This window comes from Aspergillus multicolor, assembly GCF_047715735.1.
Source record: "Aspergillus multicolor strain CBS 133.54 unplaced genomic scaffold BDW74scaffold_2, whole genome shotgun sequence".
In the NCBI taxonomy this organism is placed as follows: Eukaryota; Fungi; Ascomycota; class Eurotiomycetes; order Eurotiales; family Aspergillaceae; genus Aspergillus; species Aspergillus multicolor.
Window position 1 is genome coordinate 660,023 of NW_027395953.1, and position 27,066 is coordinate 687,088.

Below are 27,066 nucleotides of genomic sequence, written 5' to 3' on the forward strand. Positions count from 1 at the left end.
AATTTGGTCTTCTAGTTTGTTATTTGGTAGATGTAAGCTATATACAGTCTAATGACAGCACGATGTACAAGGGTGCCAACCACATTAGAACGTAAACTCATTTCAGATGCAATGACTGCTAGAGTGCAGATTATACAGGGCCGAACGCGAAAATAAGATCCCACAAACCCTGGGTTTTACTCTATCCCGTAGAGCAGATGCAAAATGCAAAATCAAAAGATATTATATGATACTCGCTATCGTCATGCGCGAGTGTGACGAATTCGACTGATTTGGTGCCGAGTCAGGACTTCCAGTTGCAGATTCGCTGCCGTGATATGACAGTTCTGTCGGTGGCCTCAGAGTCTGTGCTTCTTTTTGCTGCCGCTTTTCCTTGTCGGAGGAAAGATATTGAACAGTCTGTTCAACCCAATCCCAGCCTTCCCATCCATTCGGCTCTTGAGATAGCCTGCTATCCCCAATACTAGAATGTACTGCGCTGCTTGGCGGAGAAGCCATCTCTAATTGCGACCCGGTCTCACTGCCCTCCCATACCCAGCTCCCATTGTTAGTCCCTTGCATATCACCAGAAACGTAAGCCATCATTTCCTCGTCTCCATCCAGCTCCCCAGTATCCGGACGGTGCAAACGGTCTAGGAGGCATTTCAGAAAAAACACAACATTTCGCCCGCAAGCCGCATTGATTACGCGTGAGTCTCTCATCGCAGAGCTGGCTTGGACACATATTAAAGCGGCGTCGTATTCTTGGCGGAATAGTAGTAAGAGTGTACAGCGCCAGAGATGCGCGCACAGCATGGCAGACCCCGATATCGCAAGCAGCGTACGCCAATCCCTGTTCCCCGTGACGGGAGAGGTTCGCATACATCGCGAGAGCAGGCGTGCGGTATCCTGGCAGACAGAGGCGCAGTAATCCAAAGCTAAAGAGCGAACATCAGGGGGGCAGAAAGGTGAAATATTGTGTCGATGAAGCATCAAGCGGGCGTTTTGGAGGTAGATAATCGGGGTTAACGACCGAGGTTCGATATACTGATCGGAGGCCGGCTGGTACTGATCGGGGAATATGGATAGACAAGTGGTGAAATGCCGTTCGAATGTCTGAAGACTTGCCGTGCCAATTGCTGTGCTTCGTAGAATACGAGTGAGCTGCCCGATTGACCTCACAACGTGAATTGTCGCCAATAATGGCGTTGTTTGATGGGTTTCAGGCACACAGCCTCCTTCTGAGATGAACTGCTCATCAACAGTGCATGGGAGGTCGATATCGCAGTCTTGGTCGTTGATCAATACCGGTTTGCCCATTTCCAAAGCCATTATCCTATAGAGAATGAGCGTCGCAAATCAAGCACATTGGTGCCAAAGGCCACAAACCTATCCCAAGTATACATTCCCCACCAGAGGCGCTTGCGCATCTCGCCCTCGAGTACAGGCCAAGGCCCAGATTCCAAGTGTAGCCCTATTTCCTGAGCGACTTTCACAGCGGATCCATTCCACACCCAGCTAGCGGATTTTGAGTTGACTTCGTAGAGAAATATGCTAGCCAACAAGGCGGCCCGCGCCTGATCCAAAGTGAAGTTATCCTGCCAAACATCGATCACTCCACAAGATATTCGCACAAACTTTTTACCCACTTCTTCACGATTCGGGTCCGTCGTATGCAAGGAACCAAGGGCGAATACGCTAAATATCACGGCGGCCCACTCGCGAGGCACTCCTATAAGCGACCCTTGACGGTATACCTCCTCGTATTCTTTCATGAACGTCGGCCAGTGAATGACAGGAAATGTGGTGTGAATATGCGCATGGTATTGAGCAAGAAGGTGATGGGCAACGTCTTGCGGCGGGAGAGAAGGAGGGTCTACCGTCAAAAGCGATTTCGAGTCCGATTGGCGATAGGGCGTTGGTACTTTCCAAATTCCCCTCCCATAGTGTCGTAGGTTCGCCCGAGCATTGGAGAGATCATGGGAAACGGGAGCCCTTGGCCGGCGCGGCGGTCTATAACCGAGGTCAGGTAAGTTTATTTGAAGCTGCCCTGGCCCATCCCCATCCAGATCCATCAAGTTATCCGACCTTATTCCGGATCGCAATTGCTGAAGTTGTTGTCTGGTCGACCAGAGCTGTTTTTCAAGATCTTGAACCTGTCTTGGGTTCTGTCAGTATAGAACCTCACCCCGCGAGCTGGCAGACCGAGTACGAACTTAATAGAAGACATGCGCCTGTTGGTCTCTTTAGTGAATTGGCATCGAACCTTGCGGTTGGTGCATTCCGTACAACTAGCGGACTCGGAGGCGTCGCACTGAACGACAGAGAAGTTAGATCATAGAGCCAATTGTAGGAACAACGAGGACCCTAGTACCTTGACCTTACGCTCGCGACATGCATCACAGCTAGGGTCCTTTCTTCGTTGACGATACGCCCTCTTCTGCTGCAATGGCTGCTGATGTTGCGCCAGGCCACCCCCATGCCTGAGAAACCCGCCTGCGCTTACTCCAGAGCCATTAGTTGGTGCATCCTGAAGGTGTCCCACTCCTACTTCCGAAGGAGAAACGCTGGAGTCGTATGGGGGATATGTTGCCGTAGGCGTCGGTGCAGGAGGCTGTTGTAGGATGTGAGACATCGGCAATCCGCTACCGGGTCTTGCTGACTGAGTAGAGAGAAAGCCTCCCGGCTGTGGACCTGGCTGGAACGGCGCCGAGGAAGTAACCGAATGCACCGGAGGCAACTCATAAGGAGCGCCTTGGGTGTTTGGGTTAGTCCACGGACGGGAGTAATGCGGCTGCATATCGGTCTTCCAAACGAAACCTCATATGAAGACAACACGCAGAGCAAACGGCGAGTTTTCTTCAGAGCCAAATCTATCTGGGACTGCAGCTCGGGTAGCTGATAAGAATAACCGTGATAGAAAAACAAAAGAATGAAATAGTAGCGGGGAGTGCGCGCGCGCGAGAGAGGATGGCAGGCGGGAGTCGATGCAGGGAACCGAGGAAAAGGCACGACCAGAATGAAGAGCAAATCGGAATCTCCCACGGAATCGCGGTAGAGCTAGAGAGCAGCAAGGGCCTCCCAGACAATTATTAAAGTTAGAGTGAGCGCCAGTCGCATTGACAATAACGAAAGGTGGGACTGAGGCTTATCCAGGCGGGCAGTTGACGACGCCGTTGGACGGTTGGAGACCTGAAGCAAGCACGAATCCCGGAACCAGGATCCGGAAAAAAAGAGGGTCACAGATAAACTTAATATGGCGGCAGGGTCGGTTCGTAAACTGGTTAGGGAGAGAATTTAAGCGATCTTTAATTGGTGAGGTTGGCAATTTGATGAAAAGATTGGGAGGTGTGGGAGAGGAGGGGCGGGAGAGAAAAGCTAAAGAGGGAAAGGAAAGGAAGGACAGAACGAAGAAGAAAAAGAGGAGAAATGAAGGGATGACAGCGTGGGATGGAGCAGAGGATGGAGGGATGATGGTGGATGGTTATAGGAAGCGATCCGATGGCAGAAGGAATAATAAGAATCGGGACTACATCCAGGCCTCTCTGGCGGCGATGCAGACGACTTTGAAACCCCAGGCCGGGTGCAGGCAAAGCTTTCTCGATGCTTATCCAGGAGAAGAGAGGGATTGTTCGCTTCTTGTCTATGACAATAATGCAAGACAAGAACCTCGTGACAAGAGTTCAGTCTGTCCATCCATCCTTCCATCCGTCCACTGTCCAGATTTCTTCCGCCCAATGGCCCCAATCCCATATTATTCGCATCTACTAGCTACTCTAACTAAGTTAGTGAGCATCCGTTCCAAAGTCCACAGCCCTCGGCTTCCAGTCAATCAGCGACTCTCATCAGGGTCCTTCCAAGCCCAGGATCAACTCCGACAGTTCCAACTCGGCAGGCCCCGATGGCCAGAGAAAGCACGCTAAACGCTGAAACGCCGGTTCGCCGCCATGCCAGATCGAGATTCGACCATGTCCAAAATTGTGGGTGGAGGGGCTGCAGTCTGCAGAATTTCAGTCAGCATTTCGATGTCGACTGTGGAGTCCCAGCGTTTATCCTTCGCCCGTCGAATCGAATCAGTTACCGAGCCCAATTCTACTCCGGAGAGATCTCTTGTGACTGCGAGTCCGGAGCACCATGTGAAGTTGGAACTTATACTTGGTCAGTTGATACGGGAATAAATAAAGTACGGACGTTCACCAGGTTCAGTCGTTGACTTCAGCTCCCGATCCCCCAGATCCATCGCTGTGGTTTATTAAACCCTCGAGATCAGACCTCGCAGCAAGGTTAGACGCATCCCGAGATCGGCAGTGGCAGTGTCTGTCCGAGGTCCCTGGGTTATTTCGAAGAAGTCGACGTGTCTATCGTTCGTTGAATCGTTGAGTTTCGTTCCTTTCCGCAGTGTCCGCACCTTTGGTCCACAGTCCCACCACCGACAGGAGTAAGAGGCAATTCTAGAAGCCTTTTGAACCGAGGATACCGCATTGCAGACTTGAGTCGCTGGAGGACGATGAGATTTCAGGGGTCGTTGATTTATCCCAAGCCCACGTCGCGAAAGAACAAACTCTGAGCTAAGACATAGTACAGGGAGTGGCCATGTTCGGACTTCGGAGACCACGTTTTGATGGCAAACTGCCGCCCGGATGTGCAACAGTCTAGGTATCTAGTCTACGACAAAACCGGGGGCTTTGGCTGCTGATCTCAGGGCAACCATGGCCCTCCTCTCTCTGGCTCCTGCCTTTCTGGTCGACTTCGTCTTTCGGATCGCTCCTTGTCGAAAAAATTGCCGAGGGGCAAAGCAGTCAAACTTAAAAATAGCTAAGGTTCCCACGTTGACTTACCGGCTTACCTTATTTCCAACCCTGCACCCCATCTGCGCGGCCTCGGGCGTCATCGTCGCTACTCTTAATTTCCTTGCTCTCCACCGATCAAAGGTGCAAATGGGCACATAATCTCCTGCATTTAGCTTTGGCGTCGCTACATCATAATGTTTAGTGATCACCGCTGGACTTACTCTGATAGCGCGATATCGGTTCTACTTCAGGGACCGTGGAGGTAGAAATCTGGTGCATAGAGTCATAGACTACCCCGTACGCCGAAACCGCAGTTCAAAAGCCTGACAGGGGAGGATGCTGACGATCGTCTCGGAGTCCTTCCATCCGCTGACATTTGGACCACAAGGGACTGAACCGCTAGATTGCGCAAGATGGAAAGCAAGGCAAGATTGATCTCAACCTGGCGGCGATTATTTGGCCGTGACGAGCTGGACTGGCTGGAGCCCGAAGGTTAATCCCCGGCCCTAACTCCCAATCGATCCAGGTCGCTAGAGCTTTTGCTTATCTTGGTCGCCGTATTTTGTCCGAACCATGACCGTTGTGTTGTCACCTTTGGACCTTTCGCTAAAAAGGTCTGTATTGAGCGGCGTTGGCTGAATGTGGCACCGCCATCTGACATCCAAAGCTCAAACTATCCTTGGGAAGATCTCAATCAACAATTTGACATCTAGTGGTCCCTTCGGTTCGTCCAACCGTCCAACCGGCAACTGTTCGAGGCCCTCTGCCCCGTGCTTGCGGCGGTGTCACACTATAAGTCAAACAAGCAACTGCTGATTGGAGTTCTTGGTTCCTGGGCTTCTGACGCGTTTGCCTGTACTCCTGCGGCCCAGTAAAAGTCATCCGTTACAAGAGCACAGACGTCAACAACTTGGGGTATAGATTGCTGTTGGCTTAAATTAACTTTGGCTGCATTATCCTACCACGACTGAATGCAACAGATGTGACCTTTTGCCTAGCTCAAGTAATGTTTGTTGACATTTCGATCTCTCTACTCTTGTCCATTGGGCAACGGTGGGTTCTTCGTATTGTGCCGCCCATATGAATCGTCTTCAGCTGTTTACGCTATAACCCACACCGTATGCCGCACGGGTGGTTACGGACGTCTAATGACCTCATTAACGCATCATATCATGCCTAAAAGCTCGGGGGCACTTTCCCGCTTCAAGGATTCATTCCCCCTATTGGTGCAGCGGTAGATATCTCCCTGGCCATTCTGCGATAAGGTTAACCACTACTATGCCCATACGGAAGCGTCATTGGAAGGGCCCTCGGAATACTACTGCTGGTGGCGCGGGCTCGGGCCCGTTAATATCATTGTTCGTTTCAAAGGCCACGAGGCTAAGCTACTCCCGCTTAGTTCCATTGGAACGACAGGTCGTCACAGTACTGCCTGCATCAACTTCAGGGACTCTAAATCAAACTCCGCACGGTATGTCACAAGCGCTATCCCTGCCAAGTCACTGCATGGCCATTTGGTCGGGACGCTCGGTTCATCCTTGAATGGCCAAATAATAGCCTTGTCCTAACTGGACCACGAAATTGAGTTAAGCTAAGTCGGATATGCCGTGTTCCCCGCACAAACTAGGCATGGGACTGTGATCAGATAGCAAGTGAGTCTATCACCAACTGGTGTACGGTGTCGCGCCTGCCAAAGCTCGGGCTGACGCTTCCTGTGTATATGCGGTTGCTCAACGCTCTCCATTCATGACAAAAATACACACTGTCTATACACCATTCTCTGGGTTGTTGCTCTCGATCTTGGCATGATTCAAGGAACAATATGTCTCATGCGGCATCATTTATGAACCGCACAGAGTCGGCCGTGCCCAGTACGTACTCCGTAGAGTCCGTATATATTTGCGCAGAGGCCTAACGTCGAGTTGGTAAGCGTACCGGTTCGAGACCACCTCAGCGGGTGCCCACAAGTGATCCATCATCCAACGCCAAGCATTGGCTGATGATAAGTTGACAGCAGGCCCGGAATAAGCTACCGGACTGGGCTTGAATCGAATCCTTCGGCGTAGAAGGCTGCCTCCGCCGTATTGGACAGCTCGCACTTGTGGTCCGACTCCCAGGACTTTGTATTCTTGAGGCTGAGGTAAGAGGCGGGTGAAGATTAGAATTTCTTATTGAATCATGTCATAGCATTCCTTCGTGCTGCACCATGCGGAGACCTGCCCCTGCAGAGCAGGAAACTGAGATGCTTGAAGGTTGCGGAGCTCAGTCAGTGTGAACCATGGAAGTCTGTACCTCCTGAGCCTTCCAGTCTCATCGCATAGCTGCCGAAAGTTCCGAGTCCCCACGTAGTTTAGGAGCGTTTAGCGATCAAATTAGCATGGCTGTTTCCCTGGGTCGGTCCGACTCCGACAGTCAACAGTCGTCATGTCATGAGTCAGGAATATATTGCCCACCGAGATATCGAAATCATATTCCCGATCAAGGCTCCAGCCGCGCTGCAAGCCTGCAACTTGCAACTCTTGCAAGACGCCGAGGCGTCATGCACCTTGTAAGGGGCCCCAATTTTATGCAATCAATAAGGAACGGAGACTCGGAGTAGTGCTATTATTATTGCCCTACGGAGTAGAGATCCGGCACCCCACCACAAATCAGATCCTCGAATCTGCCTCGGCTCCTTTTCCGATCCTCAATTCCTGACTCGCAGGAGTCGCATCATGCATGGGCCACGGCTCGGCGTTCTCTATCTTCTTGTTTGTCTTTGGCCTGTTATCGGGATTGTAAAATGGTCAAGCTTCAGCATGAGTCCCGTTTTCGCCTGTCTTCACGCTGCTCGAATTCCTCTTTATGCTTCAATATCTCTACTCATGGTTCCGACTGCCGTTCTGCAAGACTGGCGTCGTCCGTCCAACCGGAGTTCATGCCTTGCAGCACTAGAGCGGGAGGGCCCATCCTCGGAAGTTCGGGTTCTCGTCATTGGAATTTAGGGCACAGTGCTGTGGGCGCAGTGGGCACCTCGCGGTCCTTGACTATTCTGGCGATTGAATAAGTGATCATTTTGATCAAGGTCACGGACTCTCGGAGATTTGATGCAGTCCACGGAGTCTCTAGGTTACTCCATGCGCCCATACTTCGTATGATCGTATCTGCTCCGTAGCGGAGCGTACTATACGATGTACATTGCAGCATCGCCACAACAAGTTTACTCAAGCGGGTTTCTGTTTGATTCTGGCTTGCGGCTGTAGCAGCTGGGCCTGGGTTCAATCTAATCTCGGCAATGCTCACCTTTATGGTAACTGAACGCCCAGCCTCCGAACGGCGCAGTCTTCTCCGCCATCCATTAATTTCGCTAAACCGAGTTACACGAAGCCCAAGGGATTATCACGCGAAGTAAGAAACGGCCCCTGGTGGCTGGTACGAAGTAGCCTAGTGGTGACTCCGGCCAGCGGCCACATGTGCCGGTAACCCATCGGCAATACTCCGTGCTATGAGCCTGTGGCCGACGACCGGCCTCGCAACGAGCGACAAGATCACCCTATCCAGTCTAAACACAACTAACCCAACTCCTGAGTATACCTCAAGATGAGCATGCTACTGTAGTCCATATCATCGACAATTGCCTCCGCCCAGCCGATCCCAGCCTGAAGAGAACAAATAGAAAACAGACCCGAGCGACAGTACAAGACATCTCATCACAGCTCCGCTATACTCCATATGCGGCTATTTCTCCCGGGCTTCCCATTTCGCCATGACTTTATCCACAGTGCTCGTCAGACCCTCCATCTCCTCCTCAGGCAGTAGACCAAGAGCGACCGGATCAATGCTGCATCCGAGGTAAACAGGAACGCCCATACGCCGCGCCAGAATCTTAGCTACCCGCGTAGCGTATTCCTCCGTCGAGGCAGTGGTATACAAGGTTGTAGAGATGGTGGAGCGAGGTGACGTGCGCTATTCTCCGGGTATCGGTCAGCCATCCGTCAAAATATATAGTGCCGCGAGGAGCGAAGGTAAATTCGCAATCGGTGAACAACAAAGTATCTACTTACGTCGGGCATGGCGTAGATGAAACTCCCCATTGGTTTTGTACTACCTGTCGAGTCGCCGGACGTTGAAGTCGCCAGGAATACCATCGCGCAGGTGTCCAGCACCGTGAGGTGGATGTGCGCCGTCGTGTGTAGAGCTTTGGGGAGAGGGAACGAGAGCTCTGTCGGAGCTCGCGGAGCTGGAGCGGGAGCTTGAATCTCGGCCATATTAAGAGATGTATCGTCTTAGATGTTCTGTATGCTGGCTTATTGGTGTATTCGAGCTTTGTCTTGAGAATGCGATGGCTGGGCTTGAAACTTGGACGATTATGAAGCTGAGGCAAATCGGTATTCGAGCTGTTATTGCGGAATTCCCCGCCAGCCGGCCAGTGACTTGAGACGGCCCCGCATCCACTACTTTTGCTTCATGGCAACACAAATCCTTTGCTCTTCTCCTATATCTGGGCATTATAAGCTACTCGTGAACTTTTCAGGGCTTTACAATTTTGTTCTTTAACCATAACCCGGGCCACTATTTACATACTATCTTTTCATCCCCCGCTGTCCGATTGTCGCTTTTTACCTCTTCGTCGATATGTCTTCTTCGTCTTCGCTTGATATGCCTTCAACATGCCCTGAGGAGACGGAAGATGCTCGTAGCTGGGCTGGGGATTTCGACCCACTAGGCGACGAAGCCGAGCGAAAGGCTGTGTTCTCAGCCTTCGATTCATTCAGGTGGGTAGAGACAGACTGAACATGAAGGTATCTAGATGCCTCTTAACCTGACTTGTATTCCGGAAAAACGAGACTGGAGAGCATGATGGCCAGAACCTATTACCTGTCCTCTTCTATTTGTGTAGCAAGCTGCTAACTTGTCGCTGGCAGGCAATATCGGAGAAGCGCACACCTGAACACCACGCATCGGCGGCGCCAGGCGTTCTACGTTCTCCCAACAGAACACTGGCAGATGCTTGCAGAGCCGCCGTTCTCACTCCTGGACAACTTCAACAAAGTTGACGATGCGATTGACGTGAATGCCGAAATCGCAGACGCCATCGTTGAGGTCGGGCTGAACTCATTCGGCCTCCCTGCGAGTCCTAGCCCGTCAGATCCGCAGAACTGGCACGGAGTTGCGAACTCTGCTGATGTCAACAAGGCTCACTCGACGATCAGGCAGTTCTATCGAGACTGGAGTGCAGAGGGCCAAGTTGAGCGGGCTGCATGCTATGGACCCGTGCTGAGGGATTTGGATCGGGAATTCCCTGATAAATCGCAACGGGAGGAGTTTGTCAAGGTGCTTGTCCCTGGAGCTGGATTGGGGAGACTGGTGTTCGAGCTCTGCTTGGCTGGGTTCTCTGCTGAAGGCAACGAGATCTCCTATCACCAGTTGTTAGCCAGCAGTTGGGTCTTGAACCATACTAAAGGCCCGCGGCGCCATGAGCTGTACCCGTTCGCGCTGCAATTTTCGAACATATTGTCTAGGGAGCAACAACTGCGCAAGGTCATGATTCCGGATGTTCATCCTGGTACTGCGATGCTGAAGGCACAGGCTAGTGAATGTACGCCATTTGGCACTATGAGCATGTCTGCGGCCGACTTTGTGGTTCTGTATAGCGGCCCCTCTCAGAAGAATGCCTTTGACGCTGTTGCGACTGTTTTCTTCATCGACACTGCCCCAAACCTCATCCGCTATATCGAGGCTATCAGAAACTGCCTGAAGCCGAACGGAATCTGGATCAATGTCGGTCCTCTCCTATGGCATTTCGAGGACGGACATCAGCGCACCGACAGTAGAGGCGGCAGCTCCAGCAACGACGGAGAACAGAATCTAGGCATCGGCGAGCCAGGCAACGTGGAATTGACAGAGGAGGAAGTCTCCCTTCTCATTGAACGCATGGGGTTTGAGATTGAGCGACGCGAGTCTCCCGACGAGCGGGTGGAATGTGGCTACATCCAAGATCCAGACAGCATGCTTCGACCACTATACCGACCATCACATTGGGTTGCGCGAAAGAGCTTGGACAAAGCAATCTAAGAAAAACAATCATCTACCTTAATCTCGAGTTAGGATCAGCCAAAAATAGGGACGACTGCGAGGTCTGCCTTGCAGGATGCGTATAGAACAGCCTGTCACTGTATGTATGGTACACGATACCCGCGATCGGCGGTACAGCCTTCAGCCGCAGACCAACAAAGGAACCCACAGCACGCGGAATCTCTGGTGGGCACAGGGCTTAGCAGCGTGGCTGGTTTGGGCGTTTTCTTTGGCAGCAGTGCTTGTTCCATGGTATTGGCCAGGAACGACAAGAATAGAATGAGGGGCACCTGTCACTTGGTGGCTGGGACACCGCAGTCGGAGGTTTACATCGAGCAGCGGCTGTCTCTGTAGGACGGAGAGCACTGAGACTCATCTGGCCTCGAGAGCTCTTCCTTTCCTTCAGAATTCGCGCTCTTCTGCTTGGTCGCTTTTTCCTCCGAGCGGGGACACCGGATCCTTAGGCAAGTCGGTAACCGTGCAACAGCCTCAGCTCTGCAATTTGACAACCCGAGTTCCTGACAGCCTGTCGAGCGACTCGAGTCTCGATCAGGCTGGTCCCATGGGGCGGTGCCCCGTCTCAACGGCGCTGGGCATGTATCTTACATACCGTTTCGATACAGCGCTGAATCTTGCTGAGCCGGACTGTAGCATCGAAAATAACGAAGCTCTAGCGACTAGTTTTCATTCCAGTTGCGTTCTGAATACTCCTGAATTGACTTTGATTTAGAAGTAGAAAGGTAGTTGTCGTTGTCGTTGTCGCTGTTTGTTGGATTGTCAATTGCTCTGTTGGCATGTACAAACCCCCTCCGAGTGCCATCTGTTCGCTCGTATCTGGCAAGCATCGTTGATTCTCGCTCCTCTCCGTTTCTTCTTCGACTTCCATCAGGAAAAGCGTGCTTGAATCCTTCTCACTATTATGCGAAATAGGCTGATATTAATAATCAGAGGCCTCTTCCTGCGCGTTGTTCCTGTTACCATCCCCGTCAGCCTCAAAGCAGAATCCCAGCACCATTCCTGTCGGTCCCTTCGCTCTGCTGCCCCGGCTCCCTTCTCTTTCATCGCTCCGCTCGGTCGTTTCTGTTCCCTGGTTCCCCCCAATCTCTCGCCCAGGCTTAATCGATCTGGATTGAGCTGACTCCCGCCTGGTCTAAGCCCTGCATCTCGATAATAATCTGACAATAAACCCATTCACTACGACACTGCTCAGTCTCCGACAGGCACTGCCTCCTTCCCATACGAGTTCCACACGCACTAGCCCTGTCGCTCTTTTCAGCTCTGTCCCGCGCCCTTCCCCTCCCTCTCCCTCTTTCCTCGCCCTCCTCTCCTCCCTCCTTGTTCGACTCTTTCCGGCTCTGGCCATCACATGGACCTGATGAGCTCGCGATTCAAATCGTTCAGCTGGAAGCGAAGCAAACAACAACAAAATAGCGTCTCCTCAATACCTCCTGTTCAGTCCATAAACACCCCATCGACCCGAACGCTCGTCTCGCCGCCGCCGCAGCCTGCTCCGACGTCTAATCCCACGCCCGCTCCCTCAACCACCTCCGCCAGTTCTCCTCCCTCCGGTCACACCTCGTCCTCCACAAGCAGTCTCCCGATGAATAATCAAAATCAACTGGGACAGCCGCCCAGCTACACTTATAATAATGTCGCTGGTCGGCCTACCAGCCCCATGCCGCCGGGCGGCCAGCAGCAGATGCCGCACCCGCTCAACACCAACATGCCTTACCCGGGACAACAAACACTAGGCGCTCCGCCAGTCTACGGTATGCAGCAGCAGGTAATGGGGCGAGGGTTGCCTTCGCAGCAAGTCCCTTACGGAGTTCGGCCCGCCCACGAGGTTGAGGGCGCCGGGCGGAGTAAAGCTTCGCTGATTGTAGGAATTGATTTTGGTACGACATTCTCTGGTGTCGCATTCGCCTTTGCGACCAACAACGAGGCGCGAGAGGACATCATCACCGAATGGCCAGGAGCCGGTACTCACACCAAACAAAAGGTGGGTCTTCCCTCCCCCCCACCGCAGCTGCGGCGAGGCGGTCCCCGAAGCCGACGATCATCTGGGAATCTTATCATAAACCATGAAACTGACTATTTCGCTTCTGTAATTAGATTCCAACCGTCCTGTACTACGACCAATACCAGGAAGTGGTGGGATGGGGACCCGACATCGCCAATGCGCTGGCTCCTACTGGTTATCCGAAGCAAGGGGTGCAGAAGGTTGAATGGTTCAAACTTCAGCTGATGCTCTCCGGAAACACATACATCGACCCTATCAACTTGCCGCCTCTTCCTCCAGGAAAGTCGGAGATCGATGTGGCGGCCGACTACCTGTTCAAGTTGCGACAGGCGATGCGCTCCCAGTTGCAGAAAACACTTGGCGAGGTATTCACAAGAGAGGAGCGTAACATCAAGTACTATCTCACGGTACCTGCCATCTGGAACGATGCTGGAAAGGCAGCGACCCGTGCAGCGGCTCTGCAAGCTGGATTCTTGCGAGACGAGAACGACAACCGCCTCACCTTGATCTCAGAACCAGAAGCTGCGGCGCTTTTCTGCGCCAAAACCGGATTGCTTAATCTCAAGGTCGGCGATGCGATTCTAATTGTTGACTGCGGTGGAGGTACGGTCGATTTGATCGCGTACGAGGTTGAAGAAGAGCAGCCGTTCAGCGTAGCCGAATGCACTGCTGGTTCTGGTGATTCATGTGGTTCGACGGCGCTCAACCGAAATTTCAGCAACATCCTCCGAGCAAAGATCCGAAAAATGAAGCTTCCGGACGGGTCTCGAACGGCAGGAAAAGTGTATGCGAAGTGTATCATGGACTTTGAGAACCGAATCAAGGCAGACTTCCGGAACAACGGTCAGAAATGGGCAGTGGACGTTGGCATTGAAGCCGACTTTCCGGATGCCGGGATCGAGGAAGGATACATGACTTTCACAAATGAGGAGATTCTTCAGTGTTTCGAACCTGTCGTCAACCGCATCCTCGAGTTGGTGCGTAACCAAATCATCGCTATTCAAGCGCAGAACCGGAACCTGCAGGTATGTGTCTCAGCGCGTGAGCAATGGCTTCATAATCTAACCAAATGCAGAACGTGCTCGTCGTTGGTGGTTTCGGTGCATCTGAGTACCTCTTCCAACAAATCAAGCTGCACGTACCCCCGCAGTACCAGTCCAAGGTCGTCCGCCCTATGGACTCTGTTGCTGCGATTGTTAAGGGCGCCGTGACGGCAGGTATCACAGAACGAGTGGTCACCCACCGTGTTGCGCGTCGACACTACCTGATGGCTACACTCCAGCCGTTCAAGGAAGGATACCACCCCGAGCAATATCGAGTCCCCAGTCTTGACGGCCGCGATCGATGCAAATATACCCGGCAAATCTTTGTGCAGAAAGGTGAGAGGGTGAAGATTGGTGAGCCAGTCAAGGTCAGCTTCTTCCGCCAGGTTGCACCAGGAGCTACCCTCATGTACGAGGATATTCTGTACGCCTGTGACGAAGACGTGTGTCCCGAGTACACCAAAGATCCACGTAAGTTCATTAAATGTCTGATTGGGAAATGTAGCTCTAACGGTCATCTGCAGGTATTAAGGAAGTCGTCACCCTAACGTCAGATCTGTCGCGCAAAAATCTCGAGACCGATTTCGAGCGCATGGACACGCCTCAGGGCACCTTCTACCGGGTATACTTCGATATCTATCTTACGCTGGATGGTAGTGAATTCAGCGCTGAGCTGGTCTGCCAAGGCGAGGTCATGGGACGATGCCGTGCGAAGTTCAGATAAGCCGCTTTGCGCAGAAACAAATGAAGTTTCACGATCAACGAACAAAAAGCAAAATAAGGGATTCTCGTCGTGGAAGCCTTTTCCTTATTCATCTCATCCTTCGTTTCGTCTTTAATCATGTGAGAGACGCGGTGAAGACTGCCGAGCGTGGCATCCATACCTCAACCTTAAGACTACACGAATTTGTCTTCCCATCAGAAAGACTGCACTGAATGGCGTTTGAAGTTTCCCTATATCCCCAAGACAGTTTATCGCCCCATGTCGATGACAAGGATACAACGTTTTGAGTTCCCCCCCATTTTCGACCCCTTCCTACTACTTGCTTTTATCCTCCCTCGCCTTCTGATTCCCGTTCGTGTCAAGTTTCTTCAGCCAAGCCCAGCTTCAAGATATCTCTCCGCTTTCTTTTTGTCCCGTCTCGCCGTGGGGGTTGTTGCATGTTTCTCCCTGATTTGCTTTTTTACTTATCGATCCATCTGTCTGTCTATCTATCTTCGACTGAGTGAGTAAGTGGATGACTTGACTGGCTGCGAGATCGGTTAATCGATTGGTGTTTCTCTTCTTTTCTTTTCTGGATACCTTTGCCTACTTAGTTAGGTTATACCGCTATACCGTTTATACATCTTACATAGCTATGATCATTGACTCATGATATCTATCCATTTGCCTGTTCTCTTCGCTTGCAAACCATCCGTTGTAATCATATGGAGCTCACCGGTGATGAATCGATGGATGCAGCGGGAGATACGTTCATACTCAACTGCACGGGCCGTATACAAGCATTATAGGCAGGCAGGTCAAATGGACACTAACCGCGAAATAAATGGCAAGCACGTAGTTTGTTCTTTCCTTCCCTAGGCCAACCTACAATAGACATAAAAAGAGAGAGAGCCGATATTGATCGAACAAAACCTGGTCGCCTTGTTGAGACTGGCGTCAATTAGAATAGCTGAATCCATAGACATTCAAATGGTTACGAGATGAATAGCTATATCAACGCAAATGAATGCCGAAGTTCGCCATAGAGTGGGATAGCAAGCGTGGGAACACCCAGTCGATATACAGAGAAGATCGTCTTGACATTCACGATCCACAAGTGTCTACTGTCCACCGTCCACCGAGCCCACACTGGGATGAGCATGGGTATGACAGCATCCCGCAATAAAAAGGAAAAAAAGACGAGAGTTTTCTGCAGCCCTGTTGGGTGCTTAGCAAATAAATATGTCTCGACCAGAAACCTTGTTTTACTGTGCCACGTTGCTTTTGTTGTTCCTTCGGGCGAGTCGTTAGGAATTGTTTTTACTAGGGGTGACACACCTCGGAGATACTTTGTAGATCGTCAGTTGACTTTTGAAGATGCCTGATATAGCCAGGAACTACGCCATCGCTGGGCCGATCTCACGGTTTGGATCGTCCGTTCGGGTAAAGCCGACGAGCATGCTGCTCTACCTTAGTCCATACTCCGTGTGGAAGGCGTTGGGCTGCCTGAATATTTAATGTACTACGTGACCATGCGCTCGTGCTTCAAAAGCCAGGTCGGCGACCCCGGTCGGTTCACATTGACTTCATGAACTGGTTAGGCAGGTGGGAAGTAAAGCGGCCTGGCGCTTTCCACATGGCTCCAGTCTGCAGGTGTCGCAGGCATCTATCGTCGATGAAGATGCCCCCTGTCGATAACATGAGCATAGCCACAGCCTCCTCCCGTGAGTCAATGACTGTTTCGTGTCGTGCAAGAGTCCCATAGGCTCGAGGGTAAGAATGCGGAGAAAGATCCTTGCAATTGCATCACATCGCATCAGCTCAAATAGGCACGTCCGTGCACCGAGGAGAGATCCTTGCTCGGCTCCCTGGGATCTGATTGGATTCCAGGCCTGGGCGAGGGATGACAGGCTGGTGCTTGCCTCCTCGTGAGTAATATTACCCACCATGTGAGCCGGACTAACCCAGCATGAAAAAGAATTTGCGTGTCTGCCAGTGCTCTGGAGTAGTGCCGTTTGGCTGCAGAGCTGTGAGCCCCCCTGCCGTATTCGAGCACATCGGATTAAGAAAGATGTTCCGTGCGCATTGAGGGGTTGCATGAGTAACATCGCGGGGCTATGTCGGCTCGGTTTGACCTAGACCCGTGTACAGATACTTATTTACCTCAATCACCGGCCTAGCTGTTACCAATGGGGTCCTGCATCGTATTTGGTTCGGTCGTGCCCGTGGCCATTGGCTCGACTGTCCAGAAGCAAGGTGACAATTATCGGGCATATATTTCCTCGGAGGATTTGTGTCTCTCTGTGCCTGGATGGACGGCGAGAAAAGTCACAAACCAGCCGACAAATAAGGATTCGGGGAAAGAGCCCGGCCGATCTTAGAAGTGCTTCAGAGAGATAACGCAAGGCATCAACAAACAGAAAGGACACTGACAAGATTCAGGCAAAACTAAGTGAGAATAAGCCAGCTGAATTACGTGGTATCGGAATCGGGAGACACACTTCGAAAGAAGCCCGGTAGAAGGACGTGTAGAAGACCCGAGCAAACCGGCAAGCAACGGACACCGGGGAAGAAAAGCAAAAAAAGGAATAATACCGACAAAGAACCGGTAAACATCTTCCCGTCCTCTGACACCGCCAGATGGGAAGAGTGGAAAAGACTGATTGTCATTCGGACATGTTCTGTACTCCCTTCTCCATAATATCCAGCGGCAAGCGCGCTTCCGAGATATGGGGCGGTTGCAGCGCAAAACCCCAGAGGGACCATAGCTGAGTTTTGAAAGCCCCTGAACTATTCATTGGGTCCAGTCTCTGCGGGCCGAGTAAAAACACAGCTGAATTCTGGATCGGTCATCGGATTTGTTCGCCCTTCTTGTCGACCTCCTGTTTCTGTGAGTCAATGTTCAATGTAAATCCTCGGCGCAATATGTTTGTAGGCCCCATAGAACGTGAAAGACCAGGCCCATTACCCATTGGTTTGCTTGCTGATTCGTTAGTATTCTATAGCGTTGCATCTATTTAGTTGAATCCGGCATGAGGAGAGTAACATGGCAGTGCAGCAATCAAACGAAGGGGTCTCGCCTGCAAGGCCACCTCACAGTACGTCAGTGTTGACTCCAGACCGTCCCCACGAACTTAGTTCTTCGTGCATCGTGATAGTGTCAGCAACGCCGAGAAATCGTATCAGTCAGTCATTGGTCACGGAATAATCAGGCATCCCCACAGGACGCTTGAAAAGTGAAAACTAATGCCCTCCGTCCTCCGTAGAGAGCGTTGTTTGGAGTATGTCTCTCCTCGGCCTCCTGTACGTCGTATGGGGCAAAGAGCAAGTACGTACCAAGGATGATTCTGGTGCCGTCAGAGGACAGGGCTGTACGGTAGGTGATATTGATAATTTGAGGCTGGTGACCGTCAAAGCCCCAGTTTGGGTTGGGCCACGCAGCATCCCACGCTCTCCAGGGAACTGTGTTGCACAAAGGTAAGATGATGTATGATCTTCAACAAATCCGAATCTGGATGTTGCTCGGGTGTCATGAAACGGCGCCTCCGAATAACCGCTCTGGTGTGCTTTCATATTTACTCGTAATTCAATCAGCAACTGCCTTCCTCCTTTGCTTCTTTGAACCTGATCAAGTTTTGATGGTGCTCCGTTGCTTCTTTGCTCTTGTATGCCCTGGCGTCAATATTGGAGAAAACAGAGTTAAGGGCTTTGATTCCACAGGAACGGAACCGCAGGAACCTGTGAGACAGGAAAACTCAATATTCCCTTCGGTTCCTCGAGCCTGGACACAGCTCACGAGGTCTGCTATGAATCAGTGCGCACGGACGGGTACGCGAGGGCTCGCCTGACGATTTTTGGATTGATTCTTTCCATAGTCGCTGCTGCACTTTCCCCATAATATGCACTATATCGGGTTAGCCTCGCACATCCTCTATTGCACGGTTGCAGCGGTAGTGACGACTTAGCTACAGTAGCCTTGCGGATCTAGGGCCAGAGTGAACCTGCGGCACTATTTGGTCTCCTCGTCCACTAAGATTCCATATCCTGGAGGATCCTGCAACCACCCCCTCCAGGCTCCTACAATTGACCCCAAAACCTGGTGGAGCTCGATTGACCTGCAAAGCTGAGAAACTCTGCTCGATCATGTGGATGCTGTCAGGTCCATTTTCTTTTTTTGGGGCGGCGAATTGCGGCTTTTGCGGGGAAAAGTAGAGCGTATCAGAGTCCAACCAGGCGTACTGAATCCGAAATGTTGAGGTCCAAACCATAGCTAATCGTATGACCCAAGTGATGATCTTTCCCCGAGGCTGGCGCTCCATTTATAATTGGAGCCATTGCCCTCAGAAGGAGAGAAGGTTTGGCCAAGCTGAACGGATTCTTTTCGCCGTCTGGCCAGGTTTGAGTTGTGGAGCTTGAAGAAGTGTGAGAGAGCTTGAAAGTTTCTTCGGAGATCTTGGTTTCGTTTTCTTTTTCTTTCTTTGCATATTAGCTTTGTCTTCATCATTACTGAGCTACCGAAAGGAAATGAAGACTCTAGCATCAATTGGGTTTGCATTCCTGCTGCTTACCTTTCTCGTCCTGAGGCTCAGGAAAGACCTTTCATCATGGCTCGCGGCTGCCAAGCGCATTGCACAGCGTGCTGGCTGCAATGACATCAAACGAATGGCCCCGTACCCAGCTCAGCCCATCAAAGGAAGAGATAGGTACCGGGTGATGATGGATGTTCGAAAGCTAGACGTGGAGAATTGGCTCACGTTGGACAAGAACTACATGGATGAGCATATTGTCAGGAGCCAATTGCTTGCACAAGAGAAATATAAGGTCCTTCAATGCCTGCCAGAGTCATATGAAGCGTGTCTTGAAGCGCTGGAGGAGGTGGTCGAATTTTTGACCCAGCGGTTTTCAAGCATGTTCGATATGAAGAAGCACGGCGAGGAGACAACAGTATACAACAAAGTCACGGGCGAAACATTCGTTTATGGCGGAGAAAGAACCGGGCAGATAGACCCTCTGGAGATCGCCGTCAGGTTGACCATGGAGGACCTCAGCATCCTGATGAAGAACGAGGACGGAGAGTATTACCTGTGAGTATGCACAGCTTTCTGGGTGTGTCACAGTTATGCGGCTAATCAGATCATATAGAGCCGCAAGCGCAAGTCTCTTCCCCGTAGGTTGGACAGTAGCAGAACGGATTGGGTGGACAATCTCTAGGTTGCATAACCCAGTCCCGTTATGGCACCAGCAAGTAGCCAATTCAGTCAGCAAGTGAGTCAACCTACAAAAGCATTAGAGAAGACGTCAATCTGACACTTCTTGAACCAAGGTTCCTCTGCCGTCTCACGCCCAAATCTCCCATGGAACGATCCAACTACTTTGTCGAAGTCAAGAAACCAGACGAAGACTTGTTCGACATCTTATACCGTCCCACCACGCTATCAGAGGACAACCCTGATCCATCCCCGCAAGATCTCGTCATCCGGCGCGAGAGACAGACTTTCCGGAGGCTTCCACGGACTGGGACGATCGTGTTTGGAGTCAAGACGTTTCTGACAACACTTGATGAGCTCCCGATGCAGGAGCTGGAGAATCTGGCGAGAGAGGTGAAGAGCTGGCCGGAGCACGTGGGTGAGTATAAGGGCAGAGAGATTTGGGGCGCAAAAGCTCTCGAATTCTGCGAAAAAAGACGTCGGCAATTGCGAAAGTCTTCCGGAAGTGAGCAAGAATGTCAAGAACAAGAGGAAAAGCTCGAAAAGTTGGAGGTTTGAGAGCAGAAGCGTTGGTGGACTAAGATGGAAGGTCGGCAGGAAGAGGCGTTCTGTAGCACTATGCACCATTGTCGTTTGCATTTGCCGAGGGTTTGCAAGTTTGTTTCTGTTGATGTCTTTCTTCATCTGGTATGCAAAAAAGGTCTGGGTGGGCGGCTTTCTGACTCCAAAAAGCATTTCAACTTGCATGCACTGATCTGTTGTTTCATTGTCTATGGTCTTAGTTCGTTGTTGTTTTATCTGTTATAGCCTTCGATGACTGGAGCGAGGACGGTGCTACATGCGGCGACTGCAAGTCGAGCCGACCATAGGTACTCTGTGAAGTGTTTTGGCAGGATGCATAGTTTTGACAACCTTCGAGAGCGTCTATCCTAGGAAAGAAAATGCCACGGTTGAATCGTGAAGTATTCTCTGGTATATAACATAGTCGCAGAATAGGAGTTGAATGATTCCCAATATATTCAGATAACCGCCAACAAAAATAAAGATAAGATATAGAGATACCATGAGATCTAGATCTTCGCGCGAACAGGCTCATCCTGTTTGAGCCTTACAACTCCCTGTAAGTTGATTTAAACATCAGTCACCTGAACGATGCCAACGGCACGTGGATTCCAATCCATCCACGTCTAGAAGAAGAAAGCATACCTCTTGCGTGCATGTGGCGATCAAGGTCCCGTCCTTAGCCCAGATCTTCTGCAGGACAAGACCCCTCCCCTCACCGGCCCAGGGGCTCTCCATCTCCGTGAGCATCCATTCGTCCGCCCGGAACTTCCAAGGATTATGGAAGTAAATCGTGTGATCCAGGCTAACCATCATACCGATTTCCTTGTGCTCTTCTTTCTTTTTGCGGTCTTCGAGCTTACTCAGAGCGCCCTCCAGTCGCCGCTGTAGCTCTGCGGCCTCTTCCTCCTTCAGCTCTTTCAGGGCCCGTACAATATCCTCATCGTCGAGATCGGATGGGTTCTTCAGAGCCTTCAACGCCCTTTGCAGCTCTGCTGCGGATGAAAATCGTGGGATGTTGTGTACCCGCGAGACGGTGCCAATGAAGAAGCTATCCGTGATGTATGCGAGAGCTGACAGGTGGGCATGCTGAGCTCCGGCGTCCGAGATCTTCCCCTTGCATCGGACCCAGCGTCTGATCCTTTTGTCTTCGGGGTTGGAGTCGCCTATTCTTGTCAGAGAGCTGCGCAACTAACGATTTCCAATCATCGAGTACCGAGACTCACGATTTATAATTTCGTCACGGGCTGATTCAAACGGCCCATCGCCGCTGGGGTTAAATCGTGTCTCACTAGGCTTCGGCGGCGCTGGAAGGGGAACCGAAGGCATTGATGAAGCATGTTGGAGCTTCTTTTTCCCTCCGGTGTTCGCCTTGCTGAAACTCAGGGTGGTTGTGAAGATGGGCCGGCCGCGCTGCCTCGCCTGGACCGTTCGTGTAATAAAGCTTCGCCCATCGCGAACTCGTTCAACGTGGTATAGAATAGGAATTTCAGAGTCACCGGCGAGGACAAAGTAGCAGTGCATGCTGTGGACTGCGAAGTCGGCGGGGACGGTCCGCATCGCGGCAGCAAGACACTGTGCAATTGCTGCGCCACCATATATGCCCCGGGCTCCTGGAGGATGCCAGAGAGGGCGGGTGTTGGTGAAAACATCCTAATGAACAAGACGAATTTTCCTGGTTAGAAGAGGTAATGCGGAATGCAGGTCAAGGAGTTGTGACGGACAGGCCCAATGTCAACCACTGGCGTTAGCTCCAGCACGTTCTCGATCTGCGCCTTAGACGAGTCTAGCTGCGGAGGTTCGAAGAGCGTCACCCGTCTTGACATCTTCGATTAGAACACCTGGATCTTATGTCGCAAAAGTCAAGTACAACACCGAAATTTATTCTAGAGGTATCAAGCAATTATTAAAGGGGAAATCTTGGGATTTTCGAAGATGCCGAAGATGTCTTCACGCGCTGTATGACCCACGTCAGCCCATTGAGGTAATAGCCGAGGCCCTTTTTGAGCCGAGCTACATTAGGTAGCCTCTCCGCTCCTTGATCCCATCTTCGACCGGATATTGATGCCAAAACAAGAGTAAAGGAAATCAATCGTTGTACCAATCTGCTGGTTAGAGACAAAAAGTAAATGCTAGCCTAGGTATCTTTGAAAAGCGCAGTAAGCAAAGGTAAACGCTCATTGCATGTGAGCAAAAAGGAAAGCCACACAACATTCGGTAATCAAATCAGAACAAATCTAAGGCATTAACTTTCCTTCGCTGTGAAGAATATCCACTATGCATGACATGATCATGCCGAGATCGCCGACCTCTTCGCAAGGCAGCTGAACCAACCTTTGGACGTCGCCATCCTCGTGTATATAGGGCTGATCATTAAGGTCTCAACGTCCGACCCACTCAAGCCGTTACCGTACTCCGTAACCTTCGCAGCCGTTCAACCAAAGTACTCGTCTTCATGCGGCGGAGGTAGAAAAGAATTGACGCGGTCAGGGTGGTTGACCCGATAGGTCTTTTGCACCGCCCTAGGGCTCAGTGATTTCCCGGAAGAGTTCTGCTCCAACAGGCGCTGCAGTTGCTGCCGCTGCATCTCCTCGTCCGTCAAAAGGATTGTTCCCACATTCGACTCCACTGCAATCGTCTCGTTGACATCGCGTGAATAGAGCCAGAGAGCGCCCAGCGTATAGAGAAACGCAGACGCGGCCGATAAGCTCAAACTCAGGATCTCTAGCAGATTTAGAGGTGTAATATCTCGGAAAAAGATATTGATGAGGACATTGAATAATGCTAGCGCATTGGATATGATTCCAGGTCTGCGTAGATCGTCTAGTTAGCTAAGTAGAGTCGTGCAGTGCACCGTGCCCACTAAGCAGGCAAACCCACATAAGTAGCGACTGAATTAAGAGCATTCGCTCATCAAAGTGAAGCAAAACTAGCAAGAGCGAAGAGGAGTATGCGATTCCGATCAGGACAGATGCGACAATGACTGTCGCGGCTTTGTTGAAATGGGTAGTCTTAGATGTCTCTGTGTCACCAAATGCCAAGGGCATCACCAGAAACCTTCAGGATGAGATATTGTTAGCTGATTGTGGTTCACCAAGAACCGGGGACCGTTATGTACCCAACGAGTGACAGGTAGGAACACATTGGAGCAATATATCTCCATGAAGATGAGCTTTGTCCTGGACCTCCTGGTGATTGGGTGACGGGCTGGCCTGGCGAGCCAACCTCATGATAACAAGAGACCGTCGCCATGGTGAGGCGGAATAGCAGAAAAATCTGAGGAACTATGCTCAGGTTTCTGTTGTCCTCTATGGCTTCAAGTAGGTGTTATTGTTCGATAGACAGTTGACAGTTGACCTGGGGATTTAGAGTGGGACCATGAACGGAAGACGCGACCGCAAGTAACCAGATGAAGTGCAGGGCACAGAGAATAGGAGAATGATAGAATGTTATTTATTGACATACTCCATCAACGCTCATATAATTAATAGGTAAAGTCAAAAAATAGAGAGATACGTAAGAGAGATGCTGAAGGATCAAGAGGGGAATTGGAAGGAGCCCAGATGGATCTCCCGTCAGTGATTAGGCCAGCCACACTATATTTTAATCTAAAGCAAGGTTGTCTGTCTTCCCTGTTAGCAAGCAATATTCATCATCTCACTGGCCACCAGCGAGGCAATATCCTTCGAGCCAAGTGAACGTGGCATTCAGCTGGAGACTTTTGTACCCTGACCCAAAGGTACTTGTAAGACGCCTGTCCCTTGCTTTAGGAGTCGTCCGATGGGCTTCTGTGCGACGCCGAGCGGGATCTAAAACTTCGCCTAATGTACATCATCCCTGTCTGCTTCCAATGCCGTGCAAGCTGAAAATATATATAGTGATGATCAAAAAAGAGCGTATTGAGAAAACTTGAGAGTAAGCAATTGTTCTTCGAGACAGCCGTATAGAATCAGGAAAGGATATAGTGCTTATTCTGTTGTCTAGACCTCATGGTCCAATCAAATCTTCAGGCGATAATATCCGGCGGTTCCAGCAGTGTAGATCCATGTACATGGACGCCCATACATCCTTGATTAACCCCCTATAATAATGTCCTGAGGTCCAGACCCAGTTATGATCTTTTTTTCACCACCGTCGTGTCCTCACGGGCTCCGAGGCAAATTCTCCCAAATTCCTCGGCTACCCGCCATTCCCCTGCAGCGGGGATTACAAAGGCCCGGCTAAAGAAGGTGACTGCAGCATGTACAGAATGTCGGAGGCGCAAATCTAAGGTATGCAACCTCTATCTCCACGTGTAACAAGCTTTGGGAACTAACGTTGGGTAATCTCTCCGGACCAGTGCGTGGGTGGTGTCCCCTGTGAAGCCTGCCAACGAAACGGAACGAGCTGCACTATCGACGCGGAAAGCGATGGTCGGCGCAAAGGCCTCATCCGAAGCAAGATCGACTTGTTGGCGAGAAACAAACTCTGCTCCATGGACTTGTCGAAAACCTTCGCGACCCCAACAAAGACAAGGTAGACAGGCTCCTGGGTTTTATTCGAAGTAATGGTGATGAAGCGCCGGCTGAGGATGTAGTGCGACAGTACTTGGGTCCGAACAACCACTGCCGTCTCAGGAGTCGTCTCGATCTCCGCCTCGGGCTCTGGATATGAATATCGAACAAAGCTGCGCTATTTACCAAGTACCCGCACAACCCTGGACGCAAGTTACCCAGGATAATGGCCACATCTCTCACCTCATTTCGATATTTTTCGTCTGGATCCATCCAATCTCCAATTGGATAGACCGTGATCTCTTCATTAGGGACATGCAGTCCGGCCGACGCACGAAATTCTGCTCTCCATGTCTTGTCAATGCTCTTCTTGCTATTTCCTGCGTAAGCTTAGCCAGCAAGGATTGTTGCCCAGACGATGCTTACTGACCAAGCACAGTTCTACGTGCATGTATCGCAAAGAGAGCACTTGTCAGAACCCTCTAGCTCGCGAGCCCTACAATTCTATAATGAGGCAAAAACTTTGCTAGATCAGGAGGAAGGCCAAGTGACACTGCCAAGTGTTCAAGCCCGGTGTGCGATATACCTCTGGTACGTCAAGTTCCTTGTTCCATGACGAACGCCCGCCCCTTACCAGACTTATAGTGCATATGGCATGGGAAAACAAATGCTTACTTGGCAATACTTCTCTGAACTTACAGCGATTGCCAAGGAGCTTACCGTGAGACAAGAGACAATCGTTGCGAGAGCTGGAGATGCAGCGCACGAAATGGTTAGGGCTTTAGACCGAACTATAGTTGGCCTGTTCAGTCTTACTTCGTAAGTCCTTCTTGTCCTGGGAATCTAGTCAGCCAACCATCCTCACGCCAAACAGATTTACGGAAACAGTGTCCCTTAAACAGACATTGATGCTAAAACCGAAATTTGCCCTTTTACCTGAAGACCACGAAGTCTCCGATACATGGTGGCCTTACCCATCCACCTTCACCGTTGCAACCAAGCGGGTACATGTTCACACCAACTGCGTCACCAATGCTTTGTTCGAGCTGCAGCTTATTGAGTGGGATTTTATGAGCCATTGCGCAGTTCCTCATCCAAGGTTACCCTCACCTCCTACGGATCCGACCACCAATATCTTTCTTGACAGATTCAGAGGTTGGGTACTGCAGCTTCCTACATGTATCGGCCTCAAAGCAGATCCGACAATCCCTGCTATCGTTGATCTGCAGTATGTACTCTGGGAAACTCAGCCAATCCTTACCTCAAGAATCAACTGACCATCCGATCTCATTTCTATCTAGTATAAGGTACCACATCGCCATCCTTTCCGTTTTCGGTCGACGCGGCGCAGTGAATCAACAAAATACAAACATCGAATCCACACTATCAGACAACAACAAAGACATCTGCCGGACTTCAGCTCACGAAGTCTGCCGCCTCATCAATGCGTATCATTCCCAATGGCCCATCGACTCTTTACCGGTAACATACATCCACTACATCAGCGTTGCGCTCCTGACATTGCTCGACCTTGTGCCCGAGGCGAAAAATACAGACCCATTCATCGATCTGGCCATGGCCCTCCGCGCACTGGGGCGACGATGGCAGATGGCGAAGGCGAATATCCGTCTCATTCTGAGCCGTGCTGATTTCCAGGGACCAAGTAGCGCTGGAAAATTGTCTGGGAGTTGAAGTTATTACTTGAACTTATCTATGCCTCAAGATAAAGGCAGGGTCGTTTAATATCAACATCAGCGGTCTCGCGGGGAAGGAGGCTGGCGCGATCCCAAGAAGTCTTTACTTTTGCTTGCGAAAGCTTGAGCCATCGTCACTGTCCATGAATCAGCGAGCCTGAAGCTACTCACCCCGGGACCATAATACGGCACAATTTTTCGCTGTCAGATTCGTGAACATGCTGCTAAGCTACCGCTGTCCAAAGATATAGCCCTGCCAACGCAAAATCCGACGGTCGGGTACCTCGTCTTTCCCATCTCAGTGCATGTGGGGATCGTCCTGTTGTGAGAAGCGAGGCGTGTCGATCAGTGCCCATCGCATACATCGTTTTAGCTGGGGTCCTACTATCTGGCGGCCGAAGGGACATCGAGGAACACTCGTTGGATTGGTTCTATCTAGTCGAAGTGGACGCGGCGGCCGGAAAACAACCTCGACTTTCCCCTCAGCGCGTACCAATTCTGCGTCAATCAGTTATTCTCGCT

General features: G+C 51.0%; 9 protein-coding genes across 9 annotated transcripts; 4 read left to right on the forward strand and 5 right to left on the reverse strand.

Moving 5' to 3' along the window:
* Positions 1-76: 76 nt before the first annotated feature.
* On the reverse strand, positions 77-3,045 carry BDW74DRAFT_44430 (transcription factor domain-containing protein). Its single transcript, XM_073732807.1, has 4 exons — positions 2,354-3,045; positions 2,196-2,293; positions 1,369-2,139; positions 77-1,315 (listed from the first exon to the last, which is right to left on the reverse strand). The coding sequence occupies exons 1-4, from the start codon at positions 2,777-2,779 to the stop codon at positions 223-225; spliced, it is 2,388 nt and encodes a 795-aa protein (XP_073588550.1). The 5' UTR covers positions 2,780-3,045; the 3' UTR covers positions 77-222.
* Positions 3,046-8,486: 5,441 nt separating this feature from the next.
* BDW74DRAFT_173314 (proteasome assembly chaperone 4 family protein) lies at positions 8,487-9,016 on the reverse strand (the record flags this gene model as incomplete). Its single annotated transcript, XM_073727770.1, has 2 exons — positions 8,487-8,714; positions 8,813-9,016. 2 exons carry the CDS (start codon positions 9,014-9,016, stop codon positions 8,487-8,489), a joined length of 432 nt encoding a protein of 143 aa, XP_073588551.1.
* A 176-nt stretch (positions 9,017-9,192) lies between these two features.
* Positions 9,193-11,536, forward strand: BDW74DRAFT_143814 (carnosine N-methyltransferase family protein). The gene has a single exon (XM_073722924.1). The coding sequence runs from the start codon at positions 9,756-9,758 to the stop codon at positions 10,821-10,823; it is 1,068 nt and encodes a 355-aa protein (XP_073588552.1). The 5' UTR covers positions 9,193-9,755; the 3' UTR covers positions 10,824-11,536.
* A 439-nt stretch (positions 11,537-11,975) lies between these two features.
* On the forward strand, positions 11,976-14,739 carry BDW74DRAFT_44553 (Hsp70 family protein). Its single transcript, XM_073732809.1, has 4 exons — positions 11,976-12,822; positions 12,936-13,868; positions 13,919-14,357; positions 14,411-14,739. The coding sequence occupies exons 1-4, from the start codon at positions 12,190-12,192 to the stop codon at positions 14,608-14,610; spliced, it is 2,205 nt and encodes a 734-aa protein (XP_073588553.1). The 5' UTR covers positions 11,976-12,189; the 3' UTR covers positions 14,611-14,739.
* A 1,267-nt stretch (positions 14,740-16,006) lies between these two features.
* Positions 16,007-17,185, reverse strand: BDW74DRAFT_143817 (uncharacterized protein). The gene is made up of 2 exons (XM_073722925.1): positions 17,091-17,185; positions 16,007-17,037 (listed from the first exon to the last, which is right to left on the reverse strand). The coding sequence occupies exon 2, from the start codon at positions 16,695-16,697 to the stop codon at positions 16,176-16,178; it is 522 nt and encodes a 173-aa protein (XP_073588554.1). The 5' UTR covers positions 16,698-17,037; positions 17,091-17,185; the 3' UTR covers positions 16,007-16,175.
* A 1,928-nt stretch (positions 17,186-19,113) lies between these two features.
* On the forward strand, positions 19,114-20,354 carry BDW74DRAFT_173317 (heme-dependent oxidative N-demethylase family protein; the record flags this gene model as incomplete). The annotated part of the gene is made up of 3 exons (XM_073727771.1): positions 19,114-19,673; positions 19,732-19,854; positions 19,913-20,354. 3 exons carry the CDS (start codon positions 19,114-19,116, stop codon positions 20,352-20,354), a joined length of 1,125 nt encoding a protein of 374 aa, XP_073588555.1.
* A 315-nt stretch (positions 20,355-20,669) lies between these two features.
* BDW74DRAFT_44605 (uncharacterized protein) lies at positions 20,670-22,487 on the reverse strand. Its single transcript, XM_073732810.1, has 4 exons — positions 22,082-22,487; positions 21,584-22,010; positions 21,003-21,523; positions 20,670-20,914 (listed from the first exon to the last, which is right to left on the reverse strand). The coding sequence occupies exons 1-4, from the start codon at positions 22,181-22,183 to the stop codon at positions 20,867-20,869; spliced, it is 1,098 nt and encodes a 365-aa protein (XP_073588556.1). The 5' UTR covers positions 22,184-22,487; the 3' UTR covers positions 20,670-20,866.
* A 304-nt stretch (positions 22,488-22,791) lies between these two features.
* BDW74DRAFT_173319 (uncharacterized protein) lies at positions 22,792-23,609 on the reverse strand (the record flags this gene model as incomplete). The annotated part of the gene is made up of 3 exons (XM_073727772.1): positions 22,792-23,167; positions 23,238-23,414; positions 23,476-23,609. 3 exons carry the CDS (start codon positions 23,607-23,609, stop codon positions 22,792-22,794), a joined length of 687 nt encoding a protein of 228 aa, XP_073588557.1.
* A 1,556-nt stretch (positions 23,610-25,165) lies between these two features.
* BDW74DRAFT_173320 (fungal specific transcription factor domain-containing protein) lies at positions 25,166-26,542 on the forward strand (the record flags this gene model as incomplete). The annotated part of the gene is made up of 5 exons (XM_073727773.1): positions 25,166-25,234; positions 25,290-25,441; positions 25,496-25,669; positions 25,725-26,078; positions 26,158-26,542. The coding sequence occupies 5 exons, from the start codon at positions 25,166-25,168 to the stop codon at positions 26,540-26,542; spliced, it is 1,134 nt and encodes a 377-aa protein (XP_073588558.1).
* Positions 26,543-27,066: the final 524 nt, after the last annotated feature.